Source organism: Lycorma delicatula, chromosome 5, assembly GCF_047948215.1.
Source record: "Lycorma delicatula isolate Av1 chromosome 5, ASM4794821v1, whole genome shotgun sequence".
Lineage (NCBI taxonomy): Eukaryota > Metazoa > Arthropoda > Insecta > Hemiptera > Fulgoridae > Lycorma > Lycorma delicatula.
In genome coordinates this window covers 49,282,533-49,296,321 of record NC_134459.1, presented here as the reverse complement: position 1 = coordinate 49,296,321, position 13,789 = coordinate 49,282,533, and the positions used below count along the sequence as shown (strand labels likewise).

Below are 13,789 nucleotides of genomic sequence, written 5' to 3'. Positions count from 1 at the left end.
TTTCCGTAATATGGGGCAAGGAATTCTCATCCGGGGAATTATTTCTGTCCAAGTTATGTATAATAATCTTGATTTTTATTTTCTTGAAGGTTTTTAAATAAATCATAAGCGTAAAAAACCGAACCGGGAAACAGGTCTGTTTTTGTCTCATTACTTTCATTTTGTAAAGTTCATCCTGAGCTATTAAATATAAAAACAAATCTTTTTAACCAAGAAGGGGTAGCCCACTGGTGAATATATTTTTAAATAAATAGAGACCTTGCTAAGATTTCAACCTGTAAATTTGTTGTCTTATTTAAATGAATAATAATAATAAATTATTTTTTTTAAATGTTATTTATATCTTCTGTTGAAACAGCTTAAGTCGTTCATGTATTATCATAACTAACACATTTGAGATGACTGAGATATACCCTCTGAAGCAAAGCCGTTTCACTTTGCTTTAATTTTTTATGGGACGCCAAGGTAATATTAGCAATTATTTATAGAGTTAGATTTAATTAAAAATAGTTAACAATACAAAGATTGCCTTCGCTACGAAAATTAATTTTCTCATCTACGTACGAAGATCGGAGTAAAATAAGATTTTCTGTTTAGTAATATCTTGGGAATATTTTATCAAATTTATGAAATTGAGATTGAATAATATTAAGTATTTTTTTCTAAATTTCGCGTGATTTAGTCTGTAACAAAAAAAAAAGAATATAGGTCTATATTATGAATTATTTAGATAAATTTACATCTAATGCCATCTTCAAAATTTAATAAAAACATCAGTAAGATTATTTGTTTATACATGAACATCAGGCAGTCGCCCAATAACAGTTGCTGATGGATGATAATTTTGTAACGTGTAAAACTTCCTGATCGCGATTCGAATTCAGAACCTCAGGATGAAAGAATCATTCATAAAGGGTTAGCGATTCTTGAATATACGAGGTCTGTAAATAAAGTAATGAGGCTGGTTCAGAAAAACCTTTATTTACGATCCAATTATTTATGGACTCTTATCACCTTCGAAATAATTGCCTCGGGAAGCCACACAACGCTTCAACCGATTTTCCCAGTCTGCATAGCAATGTTGGAACTCAGAAACCGGAATATCCTTCATTTGGTAGGTTACATTTTTTTTATATTTTCTACTGTTCCAAAATGGTGACCTCTGAGGGTTTTTTTTTTAAAGTGGGGGAACATGAAAAAGTCGCAGGGACTCAAGTCAGGTGAACAAGGTGTTAGAGGAACTACAGGAATGTTTTTCTTTGCCAGAAACTCATTAATTGAGGGTGCATTGTAATGGTGCGGCATCCAGTTGTCTTTGGACTCACGCAGGCGACTCTGTTCCGCAGTCTTTCAAGAATTTCTCGGTAAATATATTGATTTACAGTCTATCCTGTAGCCAAAAACTACTTATGGACACTGCCATTACTATCGAAGAAACAAGTTAGTATAGTTTTAATTGCTTTTTTGGACTTGGTGAGTTTGAAGTATGCCACTCCTAGCTCTGGCGTTTTGTTTCTGTGTCGTACTCAAATATCCAAGATTCATCACCAGTAATAACATTTTTTTAGAAAATCAGGATCAGTTTCTATTTGCCCTAGAAGATAGCGGTACTTTTCTACCTGTTGTTTTTCTGTTCAACAGTGAGGTTTTTTGCACAAACTTTTTTAATGTCCAATTCGTTTGTCAAAATTTGATGGACTGTGGTACGGTTCAAATTCAATGGCCGGTCGTACCGTATCAAGTTTCCGATTCGTTCAACATTGTCGTTACATTTTGACGTTATCGGTCTTGCAGAGCGTTGATCCTCCGCAACTGATTCCTGGCTATCTGAAAATGCTTTAAACCTCCTAAAAACTTGGGCTCGTGACAGAGCGTCATCTCCATTCGCCCTTTTCAATTTTGAAAAAGTTTCGGTAGCATTCTCACAGAGTTATACTCAAAACTTGATCGTACAACGTTGTTCATAATTAGTATCACTCATTTTTGTAACGCACAACAAAAACTCGTTTCACAAAAAGTTTATTTACGTCTCACGTGGCAACAGCAGACTAAAAATATTAATACCGTCTAACCATACGTTTACTAGTAACTTTACAGTGTTGCCACTTTGGCTGCCAAAAAAACTACTCTCATTACTTTATTTACAGACCTCTTATATATGTATGTTTAAAAATATATAGAATTAACAATAGTTATTTATACATGCCTAAACGATTTATAATTATTTTTATAATGATTGCTAAACAAGATTAAAATTGTTCAATAGTCGATAAAGGCAACCAAACTGTTTAAAAACAAATGTTGTATTTAAATTGAAATGTGGATTATATAATCAACAAGTAATCTTCTTGGTCGGTCATTAAATCAGCATAAAAATAATCCGGTTTTGTAAACCATTTTGTTATTATAAATTTAAATTAAAAAAATAAATACGCCGTACTGAAATATATGTACCAGCAAAAGGATAAAAACAACAAAATCGGACAGTTAAAGGCATGGATGATATATTGACTTGGAAGATAAGATTGAAATACGAATTGCTTTATGAAAGAAAAATAACGTCATATACAATTGCAATAAGTAATGATTATTAAACTATTAGAAAGTAAAAAGATAATTAACTAAACATAAAAGCAGGTTTTTTTTATTGGCCTAATTGTGAATTATTGCTGTTAAGAAGTATGTATATTTGTTTAGCCGTAATTATAATTATTGTTACTTATATTAGTATTATTGCGACTTATAATAGGGCTATTTATTGTAATTATTTATGGAAATAAAACAAAGGCAGATCCTGTTTTAACTCTACCTTTTGGCCTTTCATTTATGCGTGTGCGTATTTGTATATAACGATTTTCCATAAAATTTTACATTTCACAACGGCAAATGCCACCTTTCTTAAATAGGACAGTGAAGAGGTGCCAAACCACCACTTTTATGTTGAACTTTTGATCAACCTTCCGTTTCTGACCCTGCTTACTTCTGATGTCATTCGTCTTTTCCTTTCCCTTTCAGCGTCTACCTTTTTTAGATACTTCTGTCATTCACGTTTTATTCTATCGTTAAACCTAACGTTTCTCTCGTACTAGCTTTCAGTATCGTTTTATTCTCGATAGAATATTTAATAATTAATTTTATGTCGTTTTTGAAAAACTTATTTTTTATCGTTTTCCTGACGCATACCTTATTTACTTAATAATTAGAAAATTAAAGTAGCTGTTTTACAATCATCGGTAGTGATTTTCGATGTATCTGAAAACTATGATAATGATAAACAATAATTTGTTGTAGTTAATTTAATTAAATTTTTTTTTGTTAATTTTGCTTTTAGAGGTAAGTTTGTTAATTTCAGTCCAATATGAAGCCAGACCTTCTGTACATCGAGCTAGCATATATTTTGAAGTAGTTGGCTTCATTTAAAATAAAAGATTATATCTAATTTTTATTTATTATATGGTAATAATTAATTAACAGTTATAAACAGCTTAATTAAATACATTTAAAAAATAAAAACTTGCGCAAAAAACCGAATTTTCATTTTCGACGCCCTCGCTATATCGCAGACAGAAACTCGCTGATTTTCAGAGAGTAACGCGCTTCGTTCGTTTAACCAGTAGATCAGCAAGAATTTCAAGTTTTACTCACCACTGTGACTTACTGCATAAGCGCGTATGAAAAATACATCACTACATAGTCAACATAACCAACGTTTTTTTCGACCTTAAGTGAGCGTAACTGAAGAACGACTCGATCAATTTTCATTAAATATTTACATGCAAAACTTCAGATAACACTACTACGGCAATTTTAAATTTCAGTGAAATAATTTTAGTAGTTTTGGAGATTTTCGAGCCACAACATTTTATACATAAACCTATATATATAAAAGGAAACCCCAATTTAAGTGAATGGTATTTTCGTACTATTCATATTTCAAAACGTAAAGAAAATTCATTTTCGCTCCTCCACTTCCGCTATGCGACCTAAAGTAATACTGTATTTTTCTTCGAAAAGTCGGCAATAACAAATTTGGAAAGGCCGTTGAAAAGAAAGAATAGTATTAATGAAAAATAGTTGTAATAATTGATGTATTATATTTATTTATTTATTTGCCAGTAAATAAATATATTTCATTTTATATTTATTTAATCCTTTTTATGAATAGCATAAGTTAGAAACTTGCTCTTTGTTGGAATAGAAAGATTTTAAAACATACTTTTACATTCCAATGAAATATTAAATAAATCAAAAATTAAATCTAATCGGATCAGATGAAACTAAATTAAGTGAAATTTAAAAAAAAAGGAAAAAAAATTTCTCAAGTAGAATAACAGAAAATAAACAAAATATGTTAAAATAATCGATGGATGAAGCCGTTTCTTGATGAAAATCCATCATTACGAAAATTCTGTTCAGTACCTGAGAAATTCGGTATATAGTGCGAAACACAGCTGTTGTGATTTTTTAAATAAATTTTATGAAACTCTTATAACATAAATATATATATATATATATATATATACACATTTAAATATGTTATTTAGATTACGAGTATCAGTACGAACCATTATTAACTGAATATTTAATACATAAGTGAAATGAAGTCTAGAACTAAAGCAAACAAGGATAAAAGCAAAAACAGGCGTTACACCATTGAAAGAAAGCGTGAGAGAGTAAAGGAGGTCAAAAACTAAACAAAATGAGATTAAATTTAATTCAAGAAAAATTTATCAATTATCCAAATTTCCAGTGCTCCTGTTATGCGATATCTTTTTTTATTTAATTGAAAGGGAGGTAATATTCTGCACCTTGTAGAGATCGCGATAAACTAGAAATCCAGTTATTCGGATTCGGTTTCAAACTCAACCTTATGCTTAAAATAGTATTTAATTAGGCTTTCAGTACAGCTGCCTTAACACGTCATAACATCATCCATCACTTTAAAAATCAAGATAGTCGTAGCCCCTCGTTTCTTTAAAATAACTTTTATTATAAATACCTGTAAAATATATAAACCTTCAGGTTGCCCGTACAATACCCCACTCCAAACTGAAAAACCATTCTGCAGCCTACTCTGGTTTGAGCGTATAGTGTGTGCAGCCCCGTAATGTTCGACATGTTATTTAATTTATAAATTTTATAATCTTTTAGATATATAAGAAATATGAGATCTCCGTTTTAGGATTTTATATACTACTTACACACGATATTTTATACTATTCTTTCAGTCACCATGTATCTACATCCATCCCTGGTAATAGAGAACATCGGAGTGTAATTTAAGCTTCAAATTTTTATTCGATTGCCCTAATTTGTTTACAGAAAAAGTAATATACTTTGTTTTCGTTTTAAAGTATTCTAATGTACCAAACTATGCATTTTCGTTTTTTAAAAATTACAATAAACAGTTCAAATTTTTTTTGTCCAGTTATTTGATGCAGCTCTCCAAGATTCCCTATCTAGTGCTAGTCGTTTCATTTCGGTATACCTCCTACATCCCTAACAATTTGTTTTACGTACTCCAAACGTTGCCTGCCTGCACAATTATTTCCTTCTACCTGTTCCTCCAATATTAAAGCGACTATTCCAGGTTGCCTTAATATGTGGCCTAAAAGTCTGTCTTTTTTTAACTATATTCCTCCAAATGCTTCTTTCTTTATCGATTTGCCGCAACACCTCTTCATTTGTCACTTTATCCATCCATCCGATTTTTAACATTCTCCTATAGCACCACATTTCAAAAGCTAATCTTTTCTTCTCAGGTATTCCGGTCGTCCAAGTTTCACTTTCGTATAAAGCTACGTTCCAAACATATACTTTAAAAAATGTTTTCCTGACGTTTAAATTAATTTTTGATGTAAACAAATTACATTTCTGACCTTAAGGCTCGTTTCGCCTGTACTACTCGGCATTTTATATCGCTCCTGCTTCATCCATCTTTACTAATTTCTACTTCCCAAATAACAAAATTCTTCTACCTCATATATAATCTTTTCTCTTCTTAGTTTTACATTCAGTGGTCCATCTTTTTTATTTCTACAAAAAAAAATTAAATAGATTAAATTAAATTTTTCTTTGGATTCCTTTTTTTACTTATTTCCTTTTTTTATACGGCTGACTTGAGTAGCCTAATTACAAACATTTAATAGACTAATTCGCTGTAATAGGAATAATCAGTAGTTGAACCAGTATTAGTGACAAAAATATCATTTTAAAGCCTATGGTCCCAGGACGGAGAGAAATATGTTAAAATTTTCATTAATAATTCATTACCGGTACAATTTTTTTTAATGTAAAAAAAAAAGGGTAATTTTAATTTATGATTAAGTGAATCGCCGCTTACTTCGCCGTCCGCACTTGTCCAATATGCGGTTGTTCAAGCCGGGTAATAGTCAGCTGCTGGGGTCTGGATTAGTTCGTCTCGGATTCGATTCCTGAGAAATATCCGAAATATTTTTCATCTATCATTTTATCCATATCATTTTTCTCGTTAAACTACGCACAGAAACATATCCTTGGGTTAGTCATAAAAAAATAAATAAAATAATTTAACAAAATTATCATTTTTAAATATTTTTTTTTATTATTAAATCAATCGTAAGTTTTTCATGTTGTCTGATTCTAATTTGTGTATTTTGTATAAAGCAGTAAGATAACTTTACGTAATGTCTTAATGACGTTATTACATGTGCGTAATCCAAGCTAAAAATAAATTAATTAAATGGTTTCTATGTACATCATTCGAGTGAAGAATTCTTTGTAATATTTTTTCCCCCTTTTTTTTATTCAAATGATTAATATTACATCGAATCAATTCCAAGTAAGTAGAAAATTGTTTGCGTAATTTTTCAATAATAGTATTTTAGTCGCTGACTAAATAATATTCTCTTAGATTCTAACTATATACATCCCGGAAATCAAATTTCTATAACACTGATTTTATAGGGTGTTTTATTAACCACAATCAGTTGGAATTTCTTTCAGAATAATCTTATATAGGTAACCGAATTAATTTATCGTAATGAATTCAATGAAATATAAAATTTAAAACACACACACACACACACACACACACACACACACACACATATATATATATAAAAAATAAAGTTCTTTGACAGCAAATACCTTTGCTATTCACAAATAAAACTACCGTAACAACTTGTGAATGAAATTTAGTACATTATCTCTTTCAATTTTAGTGTAACAGCAACTGATCGAACCAGATTTTCACGTACTGGAATTACTTGTGACGTCATTTTAACTACGTCAAACTTGTACGCACCAGAAATTCGCTCCTTCACTGACCTCCTCGAAGAATAGTCTCGCTTCTAACTCTTATAATAACTCCTGGCTTAGAACTCTCTCGCAGAACTCAGTTTCAACTCGTCTTCTCTGGAGTATTTATACTCCTGTTCTCTTGACCTCTTGGACCAGACCCCAGCTGAGCGTGAGAACGATCGACCGAGCCCTTTCCTTCTCCCATGCATTCCTACTCTGGGTCCGATAACTCTTCTTACGGAACAACATCTGTTTAGGTGTGTCAGCGGTCAGAATTACAAAGGATCATTGTTAAACGGATCTGTTAGCTTTACTAAAAGGGTTTCTTTTAGCCCCTTTTTTGATTCCTCATTGTATTTTCTATTACTTCCCTCTTAATTGGCAGGAATCCGTTGCCCAGGTCCGTTATACCGGTCTTGTTACAATATTTTAAATGTTGCCGAGGTTAACCTTTCGTGTAATAAATAGATAAGATCTGGCATCCACAAGTGGTACCATATTGTTCTTAATATTCTAAAAAAATATGTGATGCGGCGAACAAGCTGCCGATTAAAAACCTTGCGCGCGCGCGTGTGTGTTGTTAATTTAACATAAACATATTAATTAGTTATAGAAAGTGTCAAATAATTATAAATAGCATCAAATTATAGTAAATTTCCATCGTTTTTTTTTTTTTTTTTTTTTTTTTATATTATTTTATTTAAAATGTAATTTGCTAAAGAACACTTATTGTGCATTTTGTTTAAGCTTTTATCTTGTTCTTTAATTTTTATTTTACTCATCCAGGCCTGCCTCATAGATAAATTTATCTTATCTCTCATTTTCGGGTGGAATTAGAATTGTTTTTTGTTTATACTGCTTGTTTAAATCAAATAAAAAAATTTATTTTTTACCTGTTGGTAAAAATTACCAATCCGTCGCGTGGTATTAAGTTCGAAAAATAATTTATGTAAAATAACACTTTAAAAAATAACTTCTTACTTAAACGACAATTTAAATTATTTCAGATAATATCGTTGTTATTAAATTAGATAATTTTATATATTTTAATTATTCCTCTCCAGAGTCGAAGCAAACAATACATAAAATTAAGCTATTGCTGCTTGAGACTGTATTTCCCGCTTTTAGGTAGATTTCATAAGAAAACTACCTATTGGTAATAGGTACCGTGATTCGACTTACTGTAGATCACTTTTGAAACTAGCTAAATAAATATTAAATGGCCATAATTTTTTGTAGGTTTGTCATAGCAGAAGATTTTTACGCCAGAAATGTTTCCCTTTAAAACTATGTGTCATAACCCTAGGGACATATTAAAATGTTTCCATCTAAAATTTTTTAGTTTGTATGTGATTGTCTCATATCGAAAAATACATTATTTCGAGATAAGAGCATTAGCAGAGCTGTAGTGCTACCTAGACGGGACAGTATTGTAATCGGTCCAGTTTGAAGATTTGCGGTTTTCACCGGATCTTGACGGTTTGACACTTACGGAACCCAAAAAACCGGACGGAAATTTTTCAGTGTTAATATGTTCGTATGTAGCGTGTGTGTTCGGCCTCTAAATCACCTTATATCTCCAAAACTACTGGACCGATTTTGACTAAACTTGTTCAGATATGGGGTAGTGATGCCGTTAGATTTTTACTAAAAAGGGCAAGGGGGTGAGGCGAGCAAGGTCACTGTCAGCATCTCTAGATTTCGCCTAATTAAGGTCTTATTTTTCTTAGGCATATTTCTTAACAATTAAAAAATAACAATATTTGCACTAAAACGTAATCGCACCCCCACCCAAAAGTAGTTGTATTCGACTGCATTGTTGTGACATCACAGGTGAGCGGTAGAATTAAATAAATGAATAATATTTAAAGTATAAAAGATTAACTCGGTCTGGCTGGGTCCCGAACTCGATCGCCGGGTTGCCTCGGTACCTGGTGCGTTAAGCCTCGCGGCTACACCAGTCTGCTTGCCGTATAAGCGAAATTTGTTCTATGTAAGTTGTCAAATTACATTAGTGTAATTAGTGTCGACTGTCGCCGCTAGTACCCCAACACCCAACACATTTAAGGTTGCCAATTTTGTTGTACATATATCTGTTTTATCATACAAATAAATATGAATTGACTGACCTCTTCCCTAAGTGATTTAATTATGACTGCACGAAAAATAATCCGATTCATTCAAGATTTAATTCATATACACACCCAGTTATACTGTAATTTAAATTTATTAACAATTTAAGGTCGGATAAAATTTCAATGACTGTTTGATAAATAAAATAATCGCATCGGACCAGAGGTTCTTTAGATTTAAGCGAATATCATTACTTCATCTTAACGATGCACGATGTACACAGATATTATTGTACCCTAATTTTCTGTGTTAAATAAATAAATTGTATTTATAGAATATTTAAATGTAAGTTGTGGTTTTGTAATACTTGTTATTTATTTGTCTGGTCACATCTACTCCTTCCATCGCTAATAAAACTAATAATTGAACGCAAATGTCTAGTATTAGCGTTCTTGATAATAATTATTTAGTTATTAATTCTATTGTTTGAAATATATAGTTAAATATTTACAGTCTTAATTATTACCGTCCTCTCTCTCTCTCTCTCTCTCTATATATATATATATATATATATATATATATATGTGTGTGTGTGTGTGTATGTGTGCGCGCGCGCGTGAGTTTGTTACTAGAGGAGTTAAGTAGTATTAAGCTGAGGTTTATATTGTCATTAAATAATTTTGTAGTATATGTGTAAAGGCCAACATTATATTACAATACGAAAAATATAGATAATGAAATATGCGTTGTACTTATAATTTTGCTTTTTTTTGTTTATTTTATTTATTTACTTGTATAAATTTGTACATATTTACTACCCAAGTCGTATATAAGAGAGACTAAAGTTTGCAGTAAATTACTTTGCTATTTGTCTGTTCAAGAGGTACTTAACTGTGGCCTAGATTTACAATTTTATTATTACATTTTTTATTTGGTTTTAATTTATGGCGCTTTTATTATTAAAATAATAGTTTATTACACGATATTCGGTATTTTTAAAACAACTAAAATAGTTCGACTATATTTTATATTGTTATTTACAAATTCAGTCCTAGTGTGGGAGGGATGTGTTTTTAACGTTTTTCTTTTCGTTAAACCTTTTTCATTGTAGGTTGTTTTCAATATTCATATCTTGCCACCGAGGTCATCTATTTCACGTTCAGATTGTGGTTTAATTTTATCATTATTATTATTTTAATATTATATTATCATTTAGTTGTTGATGAATTTTGCGTATGATGAAATTTAAACACGTATATTTGTTTCAAGAAATGCATGGTTAATGCGTCACTTTCATACGCGGTGTATTTGTTATTGATTATTATGTTCTTTTTTTCTACCGTTTTGTTACGTAGAACGTTTGTTATATGAATTTTATTTTATTTGTTTTCCTGTTAAAACCTTTTAATCGAGTAGTAAACAACATACATCGTTAGTCAACGTATGGTTTTTGATGCGTTACGTGGTTGTTTTTATTACCGATTGAATATCATCTATAACAAACTTTTGTGTTGAGAACAAAATAGAGTATTTTAATTTGTTTTATTATAATTTATGAAATTATTAATTAATAAGAATTATTTTTTATTACTGAATATCGTTCGTGGACAGTGATTAAACCTAGTATCTTTTGTGAGTGTGGTATTTTGTTTAATTTTATTTTTACAAACATTTTCTTAGAGACGTTAAAATACTGTTACAAATTTTCATCTTTTTTTTTTTTTGTTCGTGGTACGGATTACAGAAAATATTTTTTAACGGTAATTAAAATCATTACGCCGTATTTTTCGTGTCATTGAATTCAGTTACTGTTAATTATTTTTCCTGCGTAAGTTATTTTTTCCTTTATATTTGTACAAGTTGTATTCTATAATGAAGAACAATGAAGTTGTTATAATAACACCGGAAGACGGTGAAATAAATTGTAATGCTACTTCTACCGAAACCGGTCGTCTGATGACATCATCCTCACCTATAATTGTGCCGAATTTGGGTGTTCGAAAAAGAGTGAGAACCTATTCGGAAGAAGTAATAATTACTCCTCATTCGTTAACTATTAATTTGACTCCGGATTCCGATTCTCACTTGAACAGTGTTAATATTCATAATAACGGTTCTTTTGGTGAAATTAAAGACAGAAATCGATTGTACAGCGGTGATTTTAGAGACGATAGATCCGATATCGATGGTTTCCTTTCTGGTGTGACTTCAAACGATTCAAATTGGATCGATAAACGGCCTATATGCCACAGGTAATAATTTTTTTTTTTTTTATACTGCATGATTATTTTGCATTAATTTTTGTTTTATGTTATTTTATATAAACTAATAAAAGCTTTAACTTATTTATATAATATTATTCCGTTGTTAAAAATGTTACACGGATATGTTATAACGATTAAGGCTTCGAATTTTAAAAGTTTGTTTAGAGCACACAATTTTGTGTAGGATATCGCTCGTTCCACCAAATAATATCCCTAATGCCAACTATTGCATGCGTACTATTCGAAATAACGAACAGTTTTGACTATTATTCTTACTAATGGATATCACGTAAGAAAATAAAGCTTTATTTGCCTAAACAAGTATCGGCCTTTACAAATCTAAGAACTACATTAAAATAATTTTCTTTTATGCAGATTCAGTATTTATATTATTTTTACCCTTCTCAAGTATATATATATATATATATATATATATATATATATATATTTTTATATTATTGTTTATCATTTTGAGGAAGAATAATGAAAAGTATCTAAATATGTATTTATTCCTCCATTCCGAAACACGGGTTATATTTGTATTACTTTGTCGGATTAAACCTCCGACAAATCTGTAAGAAATATTCGCAGATATAGCGGCAACAAAATTCGCTAGATTATTCACATCAAAGCGTCACAACGTTGTAAAAAATTTTGATATTTTTTCGTTCGTTTTAAGAAATAAATTTTTACGAAGTAGATCCATTATATTAATGTGTAGAAAAATGGACTACTGATGATCTAAATTAATCACTGGATTTGTCTTTTTCCTTATATTTTTGTAAACCTCATCCGATTCGTCATATAAAGTTGGATGTTTACGTACAATTTCTATCAACTTTTCAAAACGCATACATTTTTCTTTTTCAAGAAAACTATAAAAAATATCCGCTGCTATAAAAATACTATCAACAGAGAAGAAAGTCTGCAGCAGTTTTAAATCCTGCAGACCTTAATGCAGATTCACATTCTTACCGACAGAAGTCGGACTGAACTGATAAGGGATACAATTCTAAGCCTGTGGTAAATTAACGGTGCTAATATTTTGTATCAGTCAATGGGTTCCATGACTGCACGGAAAAAAGATTATGCACCCGATATATATATACCCTGCCAGTGAGGACGAACTATTCGGTTCCGCTGAGTAAATCGTCGTCGAATGACATCCCTTGATAAAATTGAAGACCTAATTTTTAAGGTAATTGTCTATAATACGTCGATCGATAGGTCGAAGTAAAAGTTATTTTCCCATGAGAAGTTATTGTTTCAAGCTCTTCGTCGTCTCCTTGTACTCAGTGTAGTTTCAGTTAGCTTAGTTATCTTAGTTAAGATTAATGGTCTTCACAATATGGCCTGCAGCGAACGGTGTGTGTAAGTCACTTGTGCCGAATATTGACTGTGTTTCGATTCGACTGGCAGCTAGTAAGGTGATGTGTAACAGTACAGTGAAGAAGAACATGCTTTAGAAACCTTCACTCTCTGTAACAAGCTGACATGGAATGTTCTTGAGATTATCGTCAAGAACGTGTTTCATTACTATGAAACACGCTTAATGCAGACGGTTAGCACTACCCTTATCGTGCGGATGGTCGTTAGTGCAGGAAACCGGTTATATTTTTTACGCCAACGTTTCTCGATGCGTGAATAATCCGTGAATTTGTTTGGTGAATGATTCGGTTCACATACTTAAGACTAATTTAAGAGCCAAAACCCACCGGGTTGGTCTAGTGGTGAACGCGTCTTCGCAAATCAGCTGATTTCGAAGTCGAGAGTTCCATCATTGAAATCCTAATAAAGGCAGATACTTTTATACAGATTTGAATACTAGATCATGGATACCGGAGTTCTTTCATTGTTGGGTTTCAGTTAACCACACATCTCAGAAATGGTCGACCTGAGACTGTACAAGATTACATTTCACTTACACTCGTATATATATATCATCCTCATTCGCCCTTTGAAGTAATACTGACGGTGATTCCCGAAGTCTAAACAGGAAAAATAAAAGTTAAGAGCCAAATAAATAAGTGGAACTAACATCTACTGGTGACGTCATGCAAATTTAACAGTGAGTTGTACTTGAATCTTAATATTGTATATATATCGAGATATATATTTGATGAATTTGAAACTTAAAAACTTTTTTCAGTGCTTTGAAAAATTGAGTTAAA

General features: G+C 31.2%; 2 protein-coding genes across 3 annotated transcripts in view; one reads left to right on the top strand and one right to left on the bottom strand.

Moving 5' to 3' along the window:
* Positions 1-13,789, top strand: part of Nt5b (5' nucleotidase B) — a 162,157-nt gene that overhangs the window by 21,622 nt on the left and 126,746 nt on the right. Inside the window, exon 1 of one of the 2 annotated variants that reach the window (XM_075366062.1) lies at positions 10,755-11,606. The exons of the other annotated variant lie outside the window; for it this stretch is intronic. Within the exon in view, the coding sequence (XP_075222177.1) occupies positions 11,227-11,606 (380 nt within the window). The 5' untranslated portion in view covers positions 10,755-11,226. Of the gene's footprint in view, positions 1-10,754; positions 11,607-13,789 lie in introns of those variants that run through there. 2 annotated transcript variants of the gene reach the window in all.
* The window catches only part of mms4 (Methyl methanesulfonate sensitivity 4), a 74,981-nt gene that overhangs the window by 49,839 nt on the left and 11,353 nt on the right, over positions 1-13,789 (bottom strand). The window lies entirely within an intron of this gene.